Below are 23,191 nucleotides of genomic sequence, written 5' to 3' on the forward strand. Positions count from 1 at the left end.
TATATAGATTTACAAAGACGATGTTTCTAAAAGAAACAATGGTGAACTAAAGATAAAAATAGAAACTACTCAATAAAGATTAAGATTACTATTAAAGACTAAAAACTAACTAAGATGACCTTTAAAGAAGCATTATAATATTTTAATAGTTTCTTGCCGTATGTAAAGACTCCTGACTAGAAATTGACATCTCCTGCCATAACATTTAGGGCGAAACATGTTAAAATGTAATTAAGGAAGACAAACAAATAAAGTAAGCTTGCATGATATTTCATGCTGATATTTTTGGATGATTTAAAAATCCATGCAAAGTTCTAGTGATCAAATTTACTAATAATGTGGACTTTTTGAGAGGGACATAAATAGAATTTCCTTTTCCTGAGGATAAATCACCACATGTTTACCAAAACATCGAACAACAAATCATACACTGAGTAATCCAGAAGCTTCTGCATCTTTATCTAATGAATTGCCCAAAATTAATGCCTAATATGTATGCCTGATTTCCTGTCATTCTAGTTGTCTGAAGAGAAATTGCCTTTAATGTTTACTTTTATTCCTTGACTGATTTATTGTTTTTATTTTCAAAGTTCTATGTCATGATGGTTTTTGGAAATAGTTAAATTATATTAAAAAAAATGGTTTCTCCAAGTATTCCCATCGCTTAATGACTAAGGAATTATCAATTATTTGATTGCATTTTTCAAATTAATCTTCATTGATCCATATTTCAGAAGAACCCATTTCTCATGACCATGAGTAGTCAACTCAACACTCATTGCATCTAGGTGATGCTTGGAGGAGTGTAGGAGATCAACCATCTCAATACTACTATCAGCTCAAATGTACATAACTATAGGTCAAGTGTGCTTAGCCAGGGAGTTTACCTCCTGCTCATGCATGGCCTATAATTCTTCCTCTGATGACTCTTCACAGGCTGATGATGACTCCCCACAGGGTGATGCTTCCACTTGGACTCCTCAGACTTGGTGGACCCAACTTCATCTCTTCCTATGGTTGCTCTTGATTTGCTCGTCACTTTGGCTGGTGATGTACAACATTGCTAACATTTTGTTCTTGGTGCTAATTTTCTTGCAAAGAGGGTTCTACCACCTCCCCCAAGCAGTGGAGCCTATTGAAAGTATCAACCGGACAGCTGTCTATCGACAAAGGAAACGTTGCCTTGTAGTTTCTCATTCTCCTCCCCACGATGTGTGTGAGTTGTCTTCCCACTCTTGATGTGGGTTTCTTGTTGCGTTGCTCGTGTTTTGAATGGTCTGTTCTAGATCATGTTGTAAATTGTTGTTTTGGTCTCTTTCTTTACACCCTAGGGCTGTTGTAAGGGACAACACCCTTGTTTTACTGCTTTTATTATAAAAGACATTGAAGTTTACCTCACAATCAAGCCTAAATAGCTTGCTGCCCAGTTTGTAAACCCTTAATTAAGTGTTGTATGAATCATTCATATGAAGTTATTGGATCTGCCAATGGCTAGATCAGATCTTGGCTTGTTTTGAATTGGATCCATGATCTGGTTTGATCCACTTTTGGATAGATGTAGGATGGGGGAAGGGAGGTAGACTAACCTAGATGAAATTGGACAAACTGGAGGAGGATCCAGGAAAATCCCAACTGAACCATTGGTGAAATTGTTGATTCTCTTGCACTTTTATTTTTTTTCTCCTTTAATGTCCTTCCTCATATGAATTTGACTTGGGCATCTTTAACCAAATTTCAAAATTTAAAAGTCCCTTTTAAAGCTCATTTCTATTACAAAAGACAAATATCATTCCAAAAGGTTCAACTTCCATTTTTTTCTTGTTATTCAACAAGTGAATAACAGATTATAAAAGATTGATAGTTGAATGTTGTTCAATAGGTTCTTTGCCATTCTTACATAATTTCAAGTGTCTATTAGCTTCCAAGAAGATCATAGAAGGATATTTTACTATAAGTGTTTTTTTCAAGATAGCAAATTATTTGAGATTACTTCTTGGTCGATTGTGTCAGAATTTTTTCCATCAATGTTTTGGAACGCACTTTGTGATCCATTGTCATTTTGTTTTTCATTTTTGGTCCTCAATTTTTTTATACAAACATACATAAGCTCTGTTCTTTTTTTGTCATTTTTCTGCAAATGTATCTTTATGTTTGAATTTTTTAAAAAGCTAGGTTTATGTCTATTTTTAAAATTTTATTTGTTTTGTATGTGTTGTTTGTAAAATTCCTTGCCATAACAATGGCAGCTAGTTCTAGCTCCACTTGCTGATCTAAATGCAAAACATAACTAATTTTTTTATCAATGGAAGTATGTTGATATGATATAACTAGTTCTAGGTGGTGGGGGTTGTTGCCCCACTTTTCAGCATATACAAGTTTTGCAAAGTGGAAAGTAAACTGAAGTCACGATTTGTCAAGTCGGGTCAATAGGTCTTTCTTCTTTAGGTGCTGAGTTTCTCCATCGGGTTTTCATCTTTTCCCTTCTCCCGTATCACATATGGCCTGGGTGGGTATTTTCTTCATTGTCATGAGTCTTAGGGGTAGTTTAGAGTCATCCTAGATGGAGATTCTCGATTTGCGCTGCATCGTTCGTTTTTCCTGCAGCCCATTTAATCTGGAATCATAGAAAATAGCATCGGCGGAAAATCAAGTTCTGACTTCTCCTTGGCGGACTTCCCACCCCAAAGGTAAATTTCCGCAAGATTGGTAAATGCTATTGGTAAGCTTCATCGAAGTAAAGTGAATCATTGAAATAACCCCAATAGGTTATTACTTCTTCCAACACCAAAAACTCTTTATACTTCAATGGTTTGACATTTCGTCAAACACTTTGCAAGCAAACTTATTACCACTGTAATAACCCTTAACTGATCCTACTGACTATGCTGATAGATTTCAGATTTCATACATCTCTTTTGCCTATGTTCATACTTTGGATTTTGCATATATAAATATAAGGAAGAAATGACAGTGCTGGATATTGGCAAAGTACTAACCAACTGGTTCAAGAATGAAAGGATTCCATTGCAATTTTATTATGAACCAATAAACATTCCACAACAAATTACAATGGCAAAGAAACCCGTTAAACTCCAGCTTCGAATTAATGTGCAGCAGATCTGGTTATAGCATTCTCATGGGCCTGAGATTGTTGTTCTTTTACAATATAAACCCCTCCAGGTAGCTTTTAAGATCCGTAACTGTAGTCGCTGCACTGGCTTTATCACAAGTCAAATATACAAGGTGATGGGCCTGTTTTTGGCATCCAATCTGAGAGTGTAAATAGAACAGCCCGCTAGGGCCTGCAACCTCCAAACAGCAGGTGAGAAATGCTTGCAGCCACCTGGTCTTTCCGTTCCCCCACAAGCAATCAGGCCGCCAAGACTGAAATGCAAACAACGTCCATATACAAGGTGTTCAACGCCTTCTAATAGAGACACACGTGCACCCTGAAAATCCTTGCCTCTGTTGTTGACACTTATATGAAACACTGCTGGCAATTCTGCAGCCCGAAATAAAGACCTCTGCACCCTGCTGACAGCCTCCTGGTACAGACCGTACAGTACGGTACCTGTACAAAAAATGCTCAGTGATGGCAGCCGAAATTACCCCAAACAGGGACGCCTAGGGTTGCTTGATAGTCTTTTAAAAGCATTAAATAACCCTCTGAATACTTGGAAAGATATGAGCAATTTTGTGACTCGAGCCCTAGTACGGACCTGTCATGTACGGCACTATTATTAAATAATCCCGCTTGGTATTGGATGCTTACAATGTATGTTCTGAACCGCCTAGGGTTAATATATAACCCCTTCAATGCAAGAGTTCCAATTCCAACGGAGTGTGAAGTAATGAGTACAAATTTAAGTTCAGTCCCTGTATGAATTATCAGAAATTGCATTGAATGACCCCCCGAATTTTGCTGACTGATTCTGCAAGAAGATGATGAACTCCAAACCCTTGCAAATAGCTTAAATCTTCAAAAATCAATTCTCAGAATGATCTTCCAAAATTGGCCTTAGGCCACAGATTCTACCCCGATGAAATGACTGTAATGTCACCTCCAATCTGCAATAATTCAGATGATATTTCACACCCTCAAAATTGCGTACCAATTGAGAGTTTTCGTTCTCAATGGCCAGTTGTGACTATTGCAGAAACCCTAGGTTCCACAATGTACATCAGCAAACATCAACATCAACAACAACAAATTTAGATGCTGAGAATGAAGCCCGGGGTGCCTATTTATTCTTTTTCCTCCACTTTCTCCAGAGGCTTCTAGAACATTATTTTATTTTATCTATTAAGTGACTTTATAAAATATTTTATAATTCAAGTCACTTTATTAAATTAATTAAATATAAAGTTACCTTTTAATGTTTATTTATCTGATAACTTTATAAATAATTAACTTAATACCACTTATTTATTTAATTAAAATAATTAATTAGTCATCCTCATAAAATATTCATTATTTTGGACAACCTAATTAGTTAAATTATTTAAATCAAATAGCCTCCAAAAATGGGGACATGACAATCATGCTAAGAAAAGATCGTTCAAGTGATGTCATGATTTCACAGCGAGAGCCATTTAAAAACTTGGAAAATGATCGAGATAAACATTGGCGGAAAACCAGAAAAGAGCTTCTCCGTAGCAGACTCCGAAGTCAGTTCTCAGTTTTCCGAAGAGATATGTGTAAAGGAATTGAGGAAGCCAATGGGCTCAACCCCTAACTTTCGAAGTCAGCTTTGTGTTTTTCGAAAGTTTAAAATAAAGCGAATGGAGCAAAGGAAGTAAACAATTGGCTTTGGCGGGAAAACAAGTTTCCTCTTATTCATTGCGGGTTTTTGCACCCAGAAGGTGAAACTCCGCAGCAATCTATAAATGCTATCCACAGGCTGAAAGAGGGAAAGAATAAACAGTGAGAGAAAATTCAGAAAGAACTTCTCTTCTGGCGGACTTCGCACCCCAAAGGCAAATCTCCGCAAAAAGCCTAAATAGAGAAGTAAAGTAACTAAGCGGGCCCCATTTTTCTCGCGCAACTTCTCTTAATGTTTCTTGAAGGTTAAAATAAAGTACTTAAGGCAGCAAGGTAAAAGTGAAAGCTTAAAAGGAAAATTGAAAATTTGTTTCTCCGCTGCGGGTTTTCTACCCTCGAAGGCCATTTTCCGCATTTCAAAGAAAGTCATTTCTGCAAGCATGGTAAGTATGTGATTTGGTTGCAGATTATTTTGGGCGAGTAAATAGAAACAAATCAGTGGATTGATTAGGTTTTTGCAAGCAGAATTGACCTAAGCGGATTTTGCCCAAAGAAGTACTCCGTTCTTGTTCTTCCGAAAGATGAATGAAACGGGAAGTAAATAGGTAATTAATGAGAGTTACCGTTGAGCCAACGGAAACAGTGAAAAGACAAAGATAAATCCGTTGGAACTTCTGCATCCACCAATCCAACAGATTTACCCTTAATTTCGCTCGTGTGGCGCGAGTTATGAAATTCAACGGGCAAATCTAGGTTGATAGATAAAGAGGGAAGTAACAGATTTTCAAACTCCCGTCTTACTGTTATACTGTTGTACTAAATAGTGCTTTCAAGTAATTGTCAAATTACAAAGTTTGCTCCTTGTATCAATTGCAATTGTTCAAGCTGTTGCTATCATACATCATAGAAAATGGCAACAAGATTCGCGAGTTTCGATAGTTTGGGTGGAATTAGGTCGGAGTGGTTGACTTTCACGGATACTTCACTCCGCTTCTATGATATGTAGGACTTTCAAAGGAGGTTAAGATCAAAGCCAATTCATCCCATAACGGAAAAACTTCGGGGAAGCGGATTAGTTGAAGCAATTGGGTTCCCTGTAGCAGTACAAGCCCCTAAGTTGATTCTAGAATGTATCAATCGTTACAACCCGGATACAAGGCAGATTCTATTGCCTGATCAGACAGTGTTAATTTCAATCAATCGACAATCAGTAGTGAATTGCTTGCGGATTCCAGAACGGGAGGAGTTCTCTGATTTGACAGTGAGTGGAGCCATGTTTGAGTACTCTTTGAAGAAGATGGTTTGGAGGAAGGAGATCATGCAGTCTTGGTTTCAGAAACCAAGGGGAGCTAAGAGTAAAGTCCCTAAAACTCTTTTTGGCACAGACCTCAAACCAGAAATTGTTGACATTTTGGTTCTATTGCATCGACTCAAAGGTGAGGTAGAAGCTTTTAATTTCGTAGAACAGTACTTCTTTCTGGTGCAAGTTATTTGCTTAGACACACAGTATATTGACTGGGTGCATGAGGTCAGTGAACAGCTTTCTAGGGCTCTCAGTGCAGCTAAGTTTTATAATTCTTTTTATATGTCCTCATTCTTGATATACATGTTGGCTTCTCTTCAATTGTGGCCGGGACTTCCTAGAATTGAGGATTTCCCTGACAATGTAAAAAGTTATGAGTTTTATCCATGCTTGCAATTACAGAATAGTTATGCAGAATACATCCGGGTAAATGATGCATTCACCATGAGGATTTGCAGGGAACTACAGGGACGCTGGGAGTGGAGATTCAGTCCAGAGGCGATGGCGATCATCAGCCAATTTGGCAGTTACTTCATCCAGTTCTCATCATTTTCTTATTTGCGTCTTGCAGCGTTCGACGAATTCCCACTGAAGCTGCCTAGGTATCCAAATGATATGATCGTGCTCGTGGAGATCGTGAGGCAAGCAGTACAAGTGAACGTGTTGAGCGCCAGTCTGAAGAAGAAAGGGTATGAATTCCCTATAAAAGTTGGAGCATATAGTTGCGAAACCAGATCAGATGCAAAGAATATACTCAAAGCATTTGAGAGTAAATACAAATTGGAAGAGTATGAAGCAGTAAGGCCCCTGTTTGATCCTAATGGATATGCTAGGGATGTGCTCTAGATTGGGAGCGTGATCAAACATGTAACAACCATGGAAGACTATTGGGCAGATTGTAAGGATGAGCTGGAGAGCCGAGACCGCGCCTTTGCCAAATTTACAATTGATCAAATAAAGACATGGAATAAATTTAGATGTAGAAGGGCTGGAGGATGACGGTCAGAATATGTACAGTAATACATATTTGACAAAATTGAGGAATACTCCCGTTAGCTCTGAACCATATGTTGACATAGAAGAAAATTTCGATGTCATGATGGCAAGAATTGTCAAAAGAAGTGGGAAGTGGGTTGAATGGACAGCTAAGAAAGGCCGAAGCAAGAGCAAAGCTACTCAAGCTTCTCCAGCTGTAGCTACTCCTACTTCTTCTCAAAGTGTCACTCCCAGTGCTACTGCCACGACTGCTCAAAGACCAGCCCAATTTGCGGGAGGAGGTGATCAGCCCCCAGGGAAGCATGTTCCGATAGCCCCAACCTGTCAAGGTGGATCGCTACCAGTCATTGGAGCTCAAGTTGAAGCTGAGAAGGGAACGAAAGAGCAAAAAGATGGATCCCTTGCTCCGGTCTCACCTCCACACGCCGCTTTACCCCCATCTCCTCAAGCTTCTCCAACTCCATCTCCTCATGTCACCCCTGTCTTATCCTCTCATCGTAGCCCTACACCATGTGTAAGTGCTCCCCTTCTAAAGCCCACTGGTTCTCCTATTCAAATAGTAGAGGTCGGAGATGATAAAAGTAGTAGTAGCGAATCTACTGATTTCGATGAAGTTGCAAAGAAAGCCCAAAAAGAAGAGAAAGCTCCTGGTTCATATCGGCTTCTTTCTCGCGATCCAAAGACCCCCTTTTCTGCAACTACAGCAACAACGACTCCAGTGAAGAAGAAGATGTTTTAAGCATTTAGTCACTTGGAACAACCTCCAAAGTGATTAGTACAGAATCTTGGCTCGAGGATACTTTGGAAAAGAAGAGATAAAGGAAAGATGAAGGTGTTCCTTCGAGAGATGTTGTATCCCAAGCGGTTCGCTCAGGATCTACCATGGCGAAAGCTAAGAAGCAGAAGACTTTGTCAATTCTAGGACAAGATCCAGAAACAGGACATTTAACTCTGGAGGTAGCGAAACCAAACAAGGCAGGGCGAATTGAAGATATGACGCCAGAAGACTTCACTCTGCATTCAATTGATCTCGGGGAAGCCAGACATGATACAAAAGTAGGCCTATGGAGATCGACTAACGAGGTGATAGAGGAACAATTGGAGGATCTCAAATTGTCAAAAATCAGAATGAAAGCAGAGATTGAGGAATTAAAAAGATTCATCAGGCAACTAGTTGTTCCATTAGCAACCATTACTGGTGTGCTTGCTACTGAGAACCCTACTGTAGAGGAAGTGCAAGCCTTCATCTCACAACTCCAAAAGGATAGACATTATGGCCAGATCGGAAAAGAATGGATTGAGAAGCTCAGTACAGATGGAGCTGTTCTGATTGATCAGATTGGAAATGTTATCCTTCGGTTAGAAATTGAGAAGGATAATATCACTTCTAATCATAACACTTTAGCTACAGAAAAGGCAAGGTGTGGAGGAATGTGTTTCTCTCCTAAATATGGTCATTCAAATGAAGGCAAAAGAGGCAATCGAAGCAAATATTATGAAAAAGGGGACTGAGCCTATGTTCGAATGGCTTCAGAACATGCAGTTCAAGCAAGAAATGATTCAAGAGGCAGAGGAAGGACTCAAAGAAACAAAGGAAAAGGTGAAGAAGATCCAAAACAGAGCATTTGAGCTCATGCAAGGGTTACACACAGATCCACAAAGTAGCGGGCAAGGAAAGGCTCTCATTGGGATAGAGGTAATGAAGGATAACTTCTCTACATACTTGAATAATCTATCCGGGATGATTTCAAGCAGTCAAAACAGAGTGGTAGAATTGCAAACACTCGGTGGATACATACATGTGGCTGCTGGAGGATTGACAAGTCAGCTGGGTGCAGTAAAGGAATTGGCTCGGGAGCATTCAAAGTGGCTCTTAAGATTCACCAATGTACATGTGCCTAGTCACGAGGAGATGATCCCAATTATAGTGGCTGCCAAAACATATAGGGCAAAAACTGAAAAGGGAAAGAAGTCTAAATGACTTATTCAATACTCCTTTTCTGTTTTCTGATGTAAATGTTATAAATTTTTGTAAATTTTGAAATTCGACAAACTGGAATCTTGCCATTTGTCATCTGAGAAGATGAACCGATTGATATTCCTATTGTAACGGTCATCTCTCAAATCCTATATGTATGAAATTTAATGATTAATCAAAGGTTGGCAAATTTTTGGTGTGAGATGCTTTTTGTTGCAGAGACAATTTAGAGTACTCAATATCAATTATTTTCTGTTCCGTAGAATTGTGGAAGTTAGCGTTTTCCTCAGATGTTTGGAATTGGAACGAGGAATAAACAGAGTTTTACTTCTCTTGTTCACAATACAGTGAGTGAATGTAATAAGCATTGTTATTGTTCATTCAAAGAGGAAACTTTAGTATAATTAATTAATAGCAGTAGCTTAGCTTCAAGTTTTCATAGTTAGATATCTGAAGGTTTTGTGAATTCATAAGATTGTGAATACACAAAAACAATTAGATGCTTAGAACTCAAACTCGTCTGAGTTAGGTCTTTTCTAAGTCTAACTTGGTTACACCTCTGTTGTTCTCGGGTCAAGAACATACCCCAAATTAGATAAGAAGAATAAACATAATTCATTGAAGATTATTCATATAGGGAGCTGTACCTACCAATTCAGAGAAAAGCCGGTAACCATAAGATGGCTTTTCAATTGTTGTGAATAGATATTGTTTGTAATCTGGGCATTAAGAGTCATAATTTCACGAAAGATAAAAGAACAAATCTGTTTACCAACAGGGGTATATTTAGATTTGCAAGGATTGTGATGTTAGATGTTCAAATGTGTTGGAGTTTTTTGTTCAACCCCACAAGTCTATGAATCACTTGCAAGCAAAACACCTATCACAGATGGAGATCAAGCACTCAACAAATTGCAAATTGTATTGATGCACAAAAGATTAATGATACAATGAATATAATGAAGCCCTATAGAAAGGATGTTTAAAACCCTAGACTAAACACTAAGGCCATATTAAAAGAGAGCTTTGCAAGTGTCCACATCATAATGGATGAGACAAAATGTGCCAAATAAAATTCAATCTAATAAAAGATAAAAAATCACCTATGTTTAGCTTAAGTGAAGAAAGTAATAGAGGACCTAATTAAATAAATAATTAGATAATTCCATAATTACTTCAACAAAGTTCATACAGTGGAGTGAAAGCCCTTTTTTGTACTAGGAATCATAGCTTGTCCTAGAAAGAATGGTGTACCTATGCCATTAGAGAAAGTATAGCATATATTATGGAGCAAGAGAAAGTAGATGAAGTAGGCAATAAAGGAACTCTTCCTTTAACAAAATGAAGATAAAAACTATGCCCCCCATTTAATCTAGTTGTGGTAGAGAGCCACCCATATTCGACCACTTTGAAAGTTAAGAACTCACTAAAATATGAGACAAACGGGGCCTTTGGAAACAATATTCCAAAATGAGATTTGAGATATTTTCAATCAGCATATAGTAAGATAGATTTATTCAGATAGGTTGGCTTTCATTGTTCTCTTACCATATTTATAAAAATTGGTGGGAAAAAATAATGAGGTTATACAAGAATACAAGTGCTCTAGTTTTGAGAGAGTGTGTGGCCCCTTCTTGGCCAAAGAGGTCAAACTTGTAGAAGTTTCATTGAAGCTTTTAACGGATTCATGCTGTAAATCAGGGGTGTCCATTACTTTTAGTGGGTAGAAAGATTGTAAAATCGACCCTTAATCAATCTTATAGCAATGCTCTCTAAAGGGAGATTATTTTGAAAGTTATAGGTTGTGAGGGATAGGTGAAAGATGGACCATTTATTGCCAATATTCTTAGTGGAACCATTGATAAAGTGGGAATTGAAGTCATAATGGACAATGTAGAGAATTGCGAAGTTGTGTTGTTGGTTGAGGAACACTATTCACATATTTTTTTGATTACTTTGTAGCTAAATATTATTCTACAAATTATTGGGAACAACATTGATTGAATCAAAAAGTTGTATACAAAGGAGTAGGATATCTAAATGTATGTCACCAACGACTACATGTTTCAAGTCTTTTGTAGATCATTTTCAAAATCAGAGCTCTTGAAGGTAAGTGAAATAGTTTTTAATTTTACATTTTAGCCTCACTTTGGTCATCAATATCTTGTAAATCAATATTTACTAAGAGGTAGATATCGTCATGTAGATATCTGCAAGTTGTATTGTATAGTTATACCATGGTGGATTAATATCTGTGAACAAACCATGATTATAATGTCCCTATGGTAGGTATCATATGTGTGACACGTGTGCACATACCATATGGACATTATGAGTACTTGGTGAATATCATGAGACTTGATATTTGTAGACCATTCCTCTGAGTAGTTGGTAAATATCATGAGACTTGATATTTGTAGACCATACTCCTGATATCATGGGATAATATTATTATGGTGGATATCTCCAAAACAAGATATTTGTAAACATGCCATGCAATGTCATATTATACACTTATTATCCTCCCTAGCTAAAAAGGAGTGTTGATGATATGTAGCTTAAGTTAGATAATATCATATGTTATTGATTAATATTTAAGTCATTAATTGATATATGCGAATATATAATAGAGAACGATTCTTTATTATATATACCCACACACACACACAAAAGTACATATATAAATATTTTATTGAGAAATTTAAATATAGATAACTATGTTATATTGAAGAAATTATTATGTATTTATGATAACATGAAATATATATATATATATATATATATATATATATATATATATATATATATATATATATATATATATATATATATATATATCAAAGAAATGAGAATCACCACGATTCGTCTGATGTAGGTGATTCAGCTTGAGCTGGTTGATTTTTTCTGACTCGCTGAATCGACTTGGCGATTTTTTGCCAAAAATCGCCGAGTTAGGCAATTTAGGGCAATTTTTGCCTAAACCATCGAGTTATGTGCCTCATGACTCAACAATTTTTAAATTTTTTTTTCATTCTTTTTTTTGTTGGTTGCATCTCAAGTATGATTTTATGATTATTTAAATTTTTTATTGTTTGATCAGCAGATATTGGTGTTTTGGAAACACATAAGATATATAGTTACAAATAACTTCGAGAACACCTTCCTTGCCAGAACATACCATGAACTCGAACATTCTTAGAAGATTAATTAGATCCTCCTTAACCTATTTCAATCATATGCGACATTTACAACCTTTCATTATATTAGATATATGATATATCATATTATCAAAGCAATCAAAATTACAGTCATTAATTTTCAATGAATTCTTGCTCTAGGACTCGCCATTTCTCCTCAAATACAAAGCCTCTTAACATGGGATCAATACCAATGGAAAGATAATTCAATGCACTAACAAAATCCAAAGAAGAAAATTTTTCAAACGATTAGAAGTAAAGATATCAACCCTCTTTGATTCAAAATTAAAGTTTTACCATTTACAATTTAATGCTTAACTATTACAGATACGCGTTTCATGGAATATTTGATGTCATTGGTTTCATGGATTTTACAAACATTTATGATTTGACAACATTTATAATTCTATATATCTATGTCAAATGATTATGTTTTTTATTTCCTTAAAACACAATTTACATTTTATGTATGTGATGGATTTATCGTGTATGTTCATTGTTTATGTATGTTAGCTTCTATTTGATGATGTCATAGTGTGTTTAAGTTGTATTCAATAAATGGTACATGAAATAAGTTCAAATCGTTCAAATCTCTAAATTTCATGGGTTTTTTCACTTTACTGATTCATGGGTGATTGATAGGCGATTCACGGGTCGAGTAGGCCTTGCTGATTTTGAGTTTTGGTTCATATATATATATAATATATATAGATTATCAAACCTATTAATTTGCATGATTACTAATTTGACCGATCAGTTGACATATTATCAAACATGTGAGTTTGACCGGAGTCATGTCCCCACGTAATGTGGAGGCATGTCTATCCGTGGGCATGGCCCCACTTATTAGGTCAAATATATATAATACGCAGGCCGAGTCTGTTGATATACAACAGCGACACAGAATTTACAGTCTAGCACTATCAACTTATTCGGTAGTAATAATAATATTATTTTCTGCTACTGCTACAAGGTGCAATTCGTACCTATCACATGATCAGGCATATAGTTGGAAAGTAAGACAAATAATTCAGAGGAAATTATTTCTGATATATATGAGCAGAAAATTTGTCAAATATATAAATTAAGATTTATCTTCTAATCAACTTAACAGGTGGCCTAATAAGAGGATCTATATGCATATTGGAGTTGCTTTGGCATCTTTGGATGGACCTCTTATTTGGATTGATGACAGATGAAGATTGTATAATGATAGACATCCATTTCTACTCCCAAGGTTGGATGGATAGATTACTAGACGTTGACAGGATTGGTGCACGGTTTCTTCTGGATCATGATGAGTTGCAACTCAAGGCATAGTGTTGTTATTTTTAGAGTGACACAACAGATTGCTAGAGCAATGTTTTTGAACATGGGATCTTGATATTGGCATACATACTTTGATTGCTGGAGGACAAACAATCTTTGGGAATGAAGGACCGTAATGTTCCCGTTATTTGAATGTAAAAAAACAAAAAAACAATTAAATTGAAGTTGTTGAAATATAATAAATTTAATGATGACTTAATTTAATTATTTGACAAAGTTTTAAAATTACATTAGTGGTTTGTTAGAATGGATAACAAAGCCATTTTATTATTACTTCCCCAAGTCCAAATCAAATTAAAAAGGGGGAAATAAAAAGATAAAAAGAAAGGAAAATGAAGAGACAGGCAGGGGGAAAACAAAGACTAAGGATGTGTCATTGAAGAACATCGAGAGGCTCATTTTTATTATGCTTGGTGGTTGTTTTCTCTTGTGGAATTTTGGGAAGCTTTGGCTTCATTTTTTAAATACCCAAGGGCGGAAAACTTAAGGATTTCTCAGTGGATTGGACAAAGAAATCTTCATTTAAAGATGAACTTGCAGCAATAGAGCTATTTCATTTCTGTTTGAAAAATAAGGTTGTAATGGTTTATTTTCGTATTTAATTTAAGATTTCTATTTTAGGCTGATATTGTATGTTTCTCATTATAAATTGTTTGTAGAAAAAGAAATTAGTTGCATGAATATTGTTTGCTTAAATTCCTATGAAACATTTGGAAAATCTGGAGCAAATATCCCTAGACATATTATCAACAATTGTATATGTGAGATTTCTTCCAATTATCTCCAAATTCAACACCATTAGTTTCTTTGTCATGTTAACTATTAGTAACATTGGATCAATCACTTGGTTGCTCAGTTGTGTAGGTTCAGTTATAGGATCTTTACTCTCTAGATTCTAATTGGGTTATAGCATACACCATCTTATTTTACTCGGATACAATAGCGTTTTGAATTTTAGGAACACTTTGTAATTAATCCACTACCTCAATTGTATGGTAGCTTGAGGTGCTTGCTTGTAATGTTTTTCTTGGATTGTAATTTATTTGTTACCATTCATGTGTTTACATTTGAGTAGTGATGCAACTTTTTTCACTTTGGTGCTTGCCTCATGAAGGCTTTCTTTATTTGTATGTGTGTTCGGTTACATAGCCTTCTTTTCTTTGGCAAGACTAACTTCCATTACTCCATTTTTCCTATGCACATCGAGTAGGTTGATGCTAATCTTTTGCTTCAAATATCTATTGTTTTTGTGGTTTCCAAATCCACACAATTGGCACAATATTTGCAACTTGTCTTGCTTATCAAGAATTAGGAAGTTTCATATGGCAGTATTTATAACTACAAGTTTTCTTGAGTAAATATGAATAGAGCAACACTTTTGTTTTATGAACCATTAATCAGAAAACTCCTTAAGCTCATCAATTGATATTATTAATTTACCTGGTCATATGTTCACAACTGGACAATAAATATCAGCTATGATATATTAAGTTTAACTTTCGATTTTTACTCTGTTTTGTTAGCATAATAATAAAACATTACATTATTCTATTATAGATTGACAATTATCAAAATGAAAGCATATTGGTTTATTAGCATGCAGCATAATAATAAAACATTACGCTATTCTATTATAGATTGACAATTATCAAAATGAAAGCATATTGGTTTATTAGCATGCACCAAGACACCCAGATAACAGAAACAGTGCTTCCTGGTTAGGAAGAAAGCATTATGAAGTTCAGCTTGTTTATTAGTTTAGTATTCAGGCCCTCTTTCGTTGTGGGATTTGAAATCTTTTTGACTATTGATTACTTAAAGCTTCTTCTTGGACTTTTAGTGCTTTCTTAACCAAAGATTTCTCTAATGTAGCAGAATGTACATTATGAATCTAAATGGACATCTTTTCTAGCAGTAGACTATTTACTTATATTGTTTGTCAATAGAGTTTTATAATTTGTGTTTGTAAGCTTGGAATCTGTTTTAGAATTTCTGTCTCCAAACTTCCAATGGATTCTTCATGCAGAGCACCTCCATATGAATTTCTTTGAAATCATAATTCTCTCTTAGTTTTTTCTCCATATGAATTTACAAGATTAATCAAAAGGTCAATGGTATCATAACTCGACCATGCTAGATAGAAGTGATCTGACCATACTCTATTGCTTCTTCTCATTATAATTCAATGCGAAAGGATTCACATGTTCAGTCTACTCCTGGTTTCTTTAGATCTTTGTTTTTAAGACTAGGTGCTCTGTTTGACTCTCCTGTTGGCAGTGATTCAAATATTGGCAGGCATAGATTTGGAGTACATATTAAGGTGGTTGGAGGGATGAGTGGCAATCTTACTGATATTGCTTGTTGCCCTATTACCTTAGGCACTGTATGTATGCTTGTGTAAATATTGTAGCAATGTTTTATTTACGGTTGGGGCACACCGTACAAGTTCAGAATGATGTAGAGCATTGGAAATGGTCCATTGGGCTAAACTTAATGACATTGCTACGCCTATTGATGGTTCACATAAGGATATGAGACATATAACCAGAGTTGCAAAATGGTACTAATTCTTATTGTGTGGCTCTGTTGTTATATGCATGCTTTGAATATTGATGACATCTTTTGGTATCTTAGTGCCACTACTAAACTAATGATGGAGCTATTGATGAGCATGTTTTGTCTGGAAGTCAAATAGCAAAACTGTAACTGCATATCTTATGTAAAGAATGTGTGTTTCATAAATGGAACTTTTGTTTGAAATGTTGGTTACAAATAATTTGATGTTCAAGAAGCCTTGGTAAAGTGGTGTTTATCATTGAAATTGACACGTAATATTCTTCTTCCTGATGAGATTAAAATCTGATTTAGGGTACTGAGAAGCAACTGTTCAATGTCTTAAAACAGAGAGTATATAGGAAACAAAGTGGTGACCCGTGGGAGTGGTGGAACACATTTCGTTTGCTATGTGAGCACCATAGTCAATTGTCAATAGCCCTTGATATTTTGTGAGTTACACTAATTGATATGAAAACTATTTAATTTGAATTTATAATCTGTCAAAGTGTAATTTGGCATGGAAATTATTTGTTATTTCCTTGAGGCCAAAATTGTGCAATTTAGGTGAAATAATTTCTGCACAATGTGATCTCATATGTTGACCAAAAATCTCTATGCAAATTTGAGTAAATATTTTTCATAGGTAGAAATTCTTTCCGGGGAACTAATTAGAATGTTTGATATCAATGCACATATTCAAGGAGTTCTTTGCCTTCTCCAAATTCAGTTGGTCGTTGGACTGGAGAGCCTGTTAGAGCAGCCATTGTACATACCAATGTAAGAATGGTTTGAAGAGGTTGATTCTGGCACTGTGTAAGACTTGTTCATATCTTAATTAGTATCCACTGTTGTGATTACAGGTTTTTTTGACCAATGCACATGGGTATCCTTGTCTGTCAAAGCGTCATCAAAATTTGCTCACATCTTTTTTTAAGTACTCTGTGCAGGTAGACCTCTTGTACATTTTCAGATAATGGGTTGTCCTTTATTGTTGCTTGCCGTATGATATGGATGGGACTTTGAGGTTTTTTGAATACACACATGGATTTTAACTTAAAAGTGATGAATTCACTGAAGCATTATAAATTTGCTCTATTTCAAGCATTGTAGGCAGCGAGAGTTTCAATGCTTTGTTATTAAATATGAATAAATATTTGAAGACTTAATTATAAAATTACAAACATGAGTTGAAGACTGATTAAGAAGTGCTGTGGAGTTAATGAGAGCAATAAATTATGGGATGTGAGGAGATGCTATGTAAACTTGTGTTATTTTAACGTGGATGTAGTTTATGTGAGTATTATGACAGTTAAGTAATAAATTATTGGTTCAATATCTGTGATTGCTTTACTTGCTCATTACCCTATTATTCATTCAGCTTTACATTTCTGTTTCTTTTTATCTTTGGTTGATCTGGTCTGTTATTACAGATTGTCATTGCTGTTTTAGATCATATTGATTGCATTGCAACCATCTGTCACTTTGTATAAATGTAGGTTTTGAGCCAAGGAGCTTAAGATGTTGAAATTCTACAGTTGTGAGTGCACACTACTTTTGGTATCAAAGTTTTAACCATACATGAGAAGCATTGTACCATAGTAAAAATGAGTTTCCTTTATTATCTTGGCCACACGTATAGAGTGCTTTCTCTTCTTTTGATAGCATATGGTCAATCTGGGAATAATAATACCAGTCCATTAAACAATTAAAATTTTAAAAGTACATGAATGTGTTTGTGTCTATGTTAAACTAATTTATAAACTTGAATATGCTTTCCTTTCTTCTTGTGTTACTCTTTCGTTTGAAACCAGTTTTTGTTTTACTTGATGTTTATGCTTTGTCTTGTTGAAAAATTGCTATTATGGCTCTCTTAACATATTATGTTCTCACATGTGGATGCCTCATGCTAATTAAATCCCTCACAACTTTCAGAAAGCAGCCAAAATCTCCAACATTGTGTTTTTAATATTCACCTCAGTTTCAGTGCTTTTCAGATTGTCCCCAGCTTCAATGCTTAGTTGTTCTTAAATGTGCTCGTTAACATAGTTTTTATCTTCTATAGGAAGTTGATTGATGTCATGTCCCCTCTTTAGCTCTGTCTAGTAGTGACATGAGAATTAGCCTATTATGGAGTCTCGTAGGTTGGCAGTGGTGATCAGGGACTTAGTTAGGGTTTTCAGCGTCCGGATTTGGTATTACAGGCAGTAGTAGATTAGTTGAGAGCAATTCCTTGATTTTAGGAGGCAATTCCTTGATTAGAGGAGGAGATTCTATGAGGTGGTGACGTTTCCAGAGTTGAGGTTCTATGAGATCACCCCCTGGTCTCAATTTTAGGAGATTCGGGTGTGTTCCCTATTTTTTAGGAGTATCCCTAGTTTTGAGGGTGAGATTGCCAGTTGGCCCAGGTTGTTCGGCATCAGTCATAGGCAGGTGACAAACTCAGTTTCATGTTTTAGAGGTGTTTGGGTTGTTCCTTGGCTACTTGGAAAATATTTTAATATATTTAAATATTCTCCTGAGGTAGCATTTTAATAGTGTAAATAAGGCAAAGTGTTTAGCCATTTTGGAGTAAGAAGGAGTTTTTTGGCTCCATTTGGATCGATTTGCCTATGTGTGATAGCTCGTTGGAAAGGGCTCAATCTCTACTATTTGATTATCATTTGCCGGGACTTATTGGATGCTTGGAGCTATTTGTCATTAATAAAGTAATGATTTTCTTCTATTTGGACGCATTTATTAGGGAAATAATGTCATATTATAAAGTTCAAATGAAATCCACTTTAGGGTTCTTTTAGGGTTCGATTTTCCTTGGAGAGGGGATATAAGGAGATGGCAACCTAAAGGTGAGTATCTTTTATCATTTTGTCAACCTATTTTGGATGCTATTGCTCTGGAAGAGCATTCCTCACCTAGGATGCAAAGCCTAGTGCTGAAAGCAGATTTGTTGGGACGTAGCCCTCAACAAGATCAAATTCGAATGTTCTTATGCATAAAGTTTGATCAAGGCAGGGGATCAATTTCTAGCATTGTAGTCACACTTTGGAGGTAGTGGATTTTTAGGGAAGGCGGCCACTTTGGTTCAGCCTGGCATTACCTTGCAGCAGCTTACGTGAGGAATTCTGGGGTGTTTAATTGCAGCAGATTGGAGTTGTTTTATTGCAGCAGCCTGGGCTTTATCATTCAAACTTTTTTGGTGGTAGCTGGTTCCCATCTTAAGCTGGCGTCAACCTTGTTTGAAGTACATCTGTATAGGGACTATTTTGAAATAAATCAGACTTTGTTGGTGTGGTTTTAGAATCATTTCCAGATTAATATGTATTGCTGTATATGATTTCTATCACTTCTATTGTATCAGTTACTGTTATTTATTCATCGTAATACCTATATTTTGAAAAATACAAAAAGAAACAACATTCTTCTGCAACTTCTGTCTAGCTCTATAAGATCAAAACAAATCTATAGAAAAATATATTATAGCAGCAGCAGAGTAAATATCCGTTTGGGATATTTCAATCGATACATATTAGAGACAGCTATTAACATTCTTTAAACTCCACTTTTGTTTTGAGTCTCTAGTAGGTACTTATGTTGATGGGATTATGATTGAACAATGATCCTCACTGATGGGTCTCCTTGAATTACTCATTTGCATCATGGTCATAATAAGCTAATGACAATGTAGCTCTATGTAGTGTTAATTGGTCCTGGATGCAAATAACTGAACACCCTTATCTGCACACTGAAATAGTTTCGTGGCATGAGGTTAATGACTGCTTTTGTATTTGTTGAGAATTTTCTTGGATTTAGTCAAGGATCTTTTCTGTTCTTAGTTGTGATTTGGCACTTAATTCATCATCGTGTCCAGAGGGATGTTTGCTTTGTTTTTCAAGTTTTTGATGCCTAGTGCATTACTTCAAGCTATGTTCCCCCAAGTTTCTGGGATGGGGATGGCAGTGGACAGTGGGACAAATTTCCGGGATGGCAATTTCTTTTCCTGATTTTTGAGATGGGACAGCAGGGGGGGGGGGGATGGCTATATTTGCAAATATACATGTCGTTCATATGAAACTAAAAACTAAGTACAAAGCATGCCATTTAAACATTATAGAACCTTAACATAACCATTTGAATGCCATCTAGGAAATAATAACTAATTCAATACTCAATATGTATTAAAATTTAACTCCAGTCTATTATGCATTCATAAAACAGTTTCAATTGTCAATATGCATATCGACATGTGAACAAAAATATAAGTTTAGCAGTGAACAATATCATTTAAATCTGAAATTTGTCTTAAAAACCAGTCTGATCCTAAGACTTGTTCCCCATTATCAGGTCTCTCAATGCATGTTTGGGGTAATATTTAGCAAATTGTACATTGATCTCTAAGGTTTTGCCATGTCGCAGGTCTGTCCTCAGAAAAATCAAACCTGATCTGATTGGAGAGAAAAATGCAGGGTTAAGACTATATTGGGGAGAAATGCAGGTTTATGCATTGGTAAGGGAATGTGCATTTGGGAGTTCACATAAGTCAATTTAATCATGATTTTGATGTCCAAACAGTCTGATTGCACCTATTTGCAGACCATGTTTTTAGATTTTGCCCTTAGACATATGTCCTCGGAAATTTCTCAGATTTCACGACTTCAAAGCTCTGGTTTTTTTAGTGTGTAGCAGCAAAGGGACTATTTTATTCTCTAAAGTTAGGTTTCAACATTTATTTTTTAATTTTTTATTTGCTTTAATATTGGGGATGGCTGCTTGTCCTTGGTATGGTCGAGGGATGTCTGCGGCATCCCCAGCTGTTCCAGGGACAGGTGGCCATCCCCCATTTTCCCCTATGATGTCCCCCTGTTTCCAGGATGTCTCCCTCATTTTTTGGGATTTTTGGGATGGCTGGGGGACGTCCCATACCCATTCCCCCATCCTGGGAACGTCCTGTTTCCGAAACTCTGTTTGTGGGCGGGGATGCGTCTGCAAGGAACATAGACTGTAAGTAGTGTGGTTGTGCTTTTGTTTCTATTGTAGAGTTCTTACCCTCTTGTGCTATCATTAAGCTGTTCCATCCAAGTCTTGTCCATTTAAATTAGACACCTCTTTTTGCAATAATGTCTGTCATTTGATTTCCTCCCTTGGTATGGGGTTTATGATATGCTTGGATTTAATTAATGATCATCTAGGCTTTTTCTCATGATTAGTGGATAGTCTTTATAACTGGACTTGGGAGTCTACAAATTGCCGGAATATGTGCTCCACACATGAAAATCTTTTCCTTTCAACAGAAAACCTATTTCCCTTTCGCTATTAAACAATCTTCAGATCGTTACTACTGTCTCAGGCATCCGTGTGTATAAAAATCAGCATGAAATCTCTGGCATAATTAAAATCCCAACCATTTAAGTTTTATAGGGTGCTGTGGTTACATATAAATGAGACTGAAGGAGATTTTGTTGCTGCATTTTTGCGTTTTCTGCTAAGGGCCCTTGTGTTTTCGGTGCTGTGAACCCACTTAATGGTGGTGTTTCTGAAGGTGGCGAATGCTATTCAATTTAAATTTTTTGTTTCTGCATTGTCACATTTAAATGGATGCACACACATTGTTTCAAAGTTCCCACTCATTCACAACTTGGAATCATTGTATGACATCTCTTGAGGCATTTTTAAAACAATTCAGCTGCTTGTCTTTGAGTCCATATATCATCTGCATGTCTAAGATTGATTTACAACCATATTACCTTTATACTATGATGAATGCCAATGCTTTGCACAACATGAAAGACAATTATGAAGTTTGCAAGGACTTTAAATTGAGGTGGTGGGATTAAATAGTAACGCAATGACTGTTTTTGCATAGCACATGTTTCATGCTGTGAGCGAGGGATTATGGATATGCTAGTGAGGATGGTCAGGAGGAAGAGCTAGATGGCCTTCCTATGGGAAGAATGGACATAGATGACCTCTTTTAAAACTATGAGAAAATTATAAAACAAAATCAAATATGGAAGAGTGGAGTCACCTTCAACGCTCCAACTCCTCCAAATTCTTCTTGAAGCCCTGCAATTGCCTCCTTTTTTTTATCTTATTCAAACCCTGCTGCTTCGTGCTCTCTTCAAGCCTTGTATGACATCTCTCGAGGCATTTTTTAAACAATTCAGCTGCTTGTCTTTGAGTCCATATTTCATCTGCGTGTCTAGGATTGATTTACAACCATATTACCTTTATACTATGATGAATGCCAATGCTTTGCACAACATGAAAGACAATTATGAAGTTTGCAAGGGACTTTAAATTGAGGTGGTGGGATTAAATAGTAATGCAATAACTGTTTTTGCATAGCACATGTTTCATGCTGTGAGCGAGGGATTATTGATATGCTAGTGAGGATGGTCAGGAGGAAGAGATAGATGGGCTTCCTAGGGGAAGAATGGACATATATGACCTCTTTAAAACTATGAGAAAATTATAAAACAAAATAAAATATGGAAGAATGGACTCACCTTCAAAGCTCCAACTCCTCCAAATTCTTCTTGAAGCCCTGCAATTGCCTCCTTTTTTTTTATCTTATTCAAACCCTGCTACTTCGTGCTCTCTTCTAAATGAAAATGAAATGAAGGAGAGAATGAGCACAGAAGTGCTGCTCTAGTCTTTTCAGGTTTGCATAAAGTGCGGGGGGAACTATTGGCAAACAAAATAATGCAAAAAAAAGAAGTTCAAGTGTCACTTTTCAGTTGCTGCTGCCATACACAAACATTGGTTCTCAGGACATTCAAGAAATGTCTTCGGCAAACCCTCCAACCTTTTGCAGATGAGCACAACACCCCATAAAAAAGTACAAAAAGCCATGTTTTAGGAGGAAAAAATCACCAAAGCTGAAATTTGCAAGTCATTGTTCTTCTTATAGGAAAAACGGTAAAATCCCTAAAATAGGAATACTTGAGATAAAATCCCCACATGAAGAAGTAAATTCACTAATTATAAAACCCAGATTTGATTTTTTTGGACAATTAAAACACCAAAACTAATGTTTTATGAACAAAAAATTATAAGATCCCCCCAGAATTGTTTGA

The 23,191-nt window shown here is 36.1% G+C and overlaps 1 protein-coding gene across 8 annotated transcripts in view; it reads left to right on the forward strand.

Annotated features, from left to right (window-relative positions):
* The window catches only part of SKB1 (SHK1 binding protein 1), a 179,741-nt gene that overhangs the window by 44,945 nt on the left and 111,605 nt on the right, over positions 1 to 23,191 (forward strand). For 4 of the 8 annotated variants that reach the window (XR_016364163.1, XR_016364162.1, XM_089827233.1 and 1 more), the window contains exons 7-9: positions 16,470 to 16,570; positions 16,823 to 16,898; positions 16,982 to 17,068. The exons of the other annotated variants lie outside the window; for them this stretch is intronic. Coding sequence is in view for 2 of the 4 variants with exons in the window: in XM_089827233.1 (XP_089683359.1) it covers positions 16,470 to 16,570; positions 16,823 to 16,898; positions 16,982 to 17,068 (264 nt within the window). In the remaining 2 variants the exon portion in view is untranslated. The remainder of the gene's footprint in view (positions 1 to 16,469; positions 16,571 to 16,822; positions 16,899 to 16,981; positions 17,069 to 23,191) is intronic. 8 annotated transcript variants of the gene reach the window in all.

The sequence above is a fragment of the Cupressus sempervirens genome, chromosome 4 (assembly GCF_028749045.1).
Source record: "Cupressus sempervirens isolate cs-2001-9-10 chromosome 4, ASM2874904v1, whole genome shotgun sequence".
Lineage (NCBI taxonomy): Eukaryota > Viridiplantae > Streptophyta > Pinopsida > Cupressales > Cupressaceae > Cupressus > Cupressus sempervirens.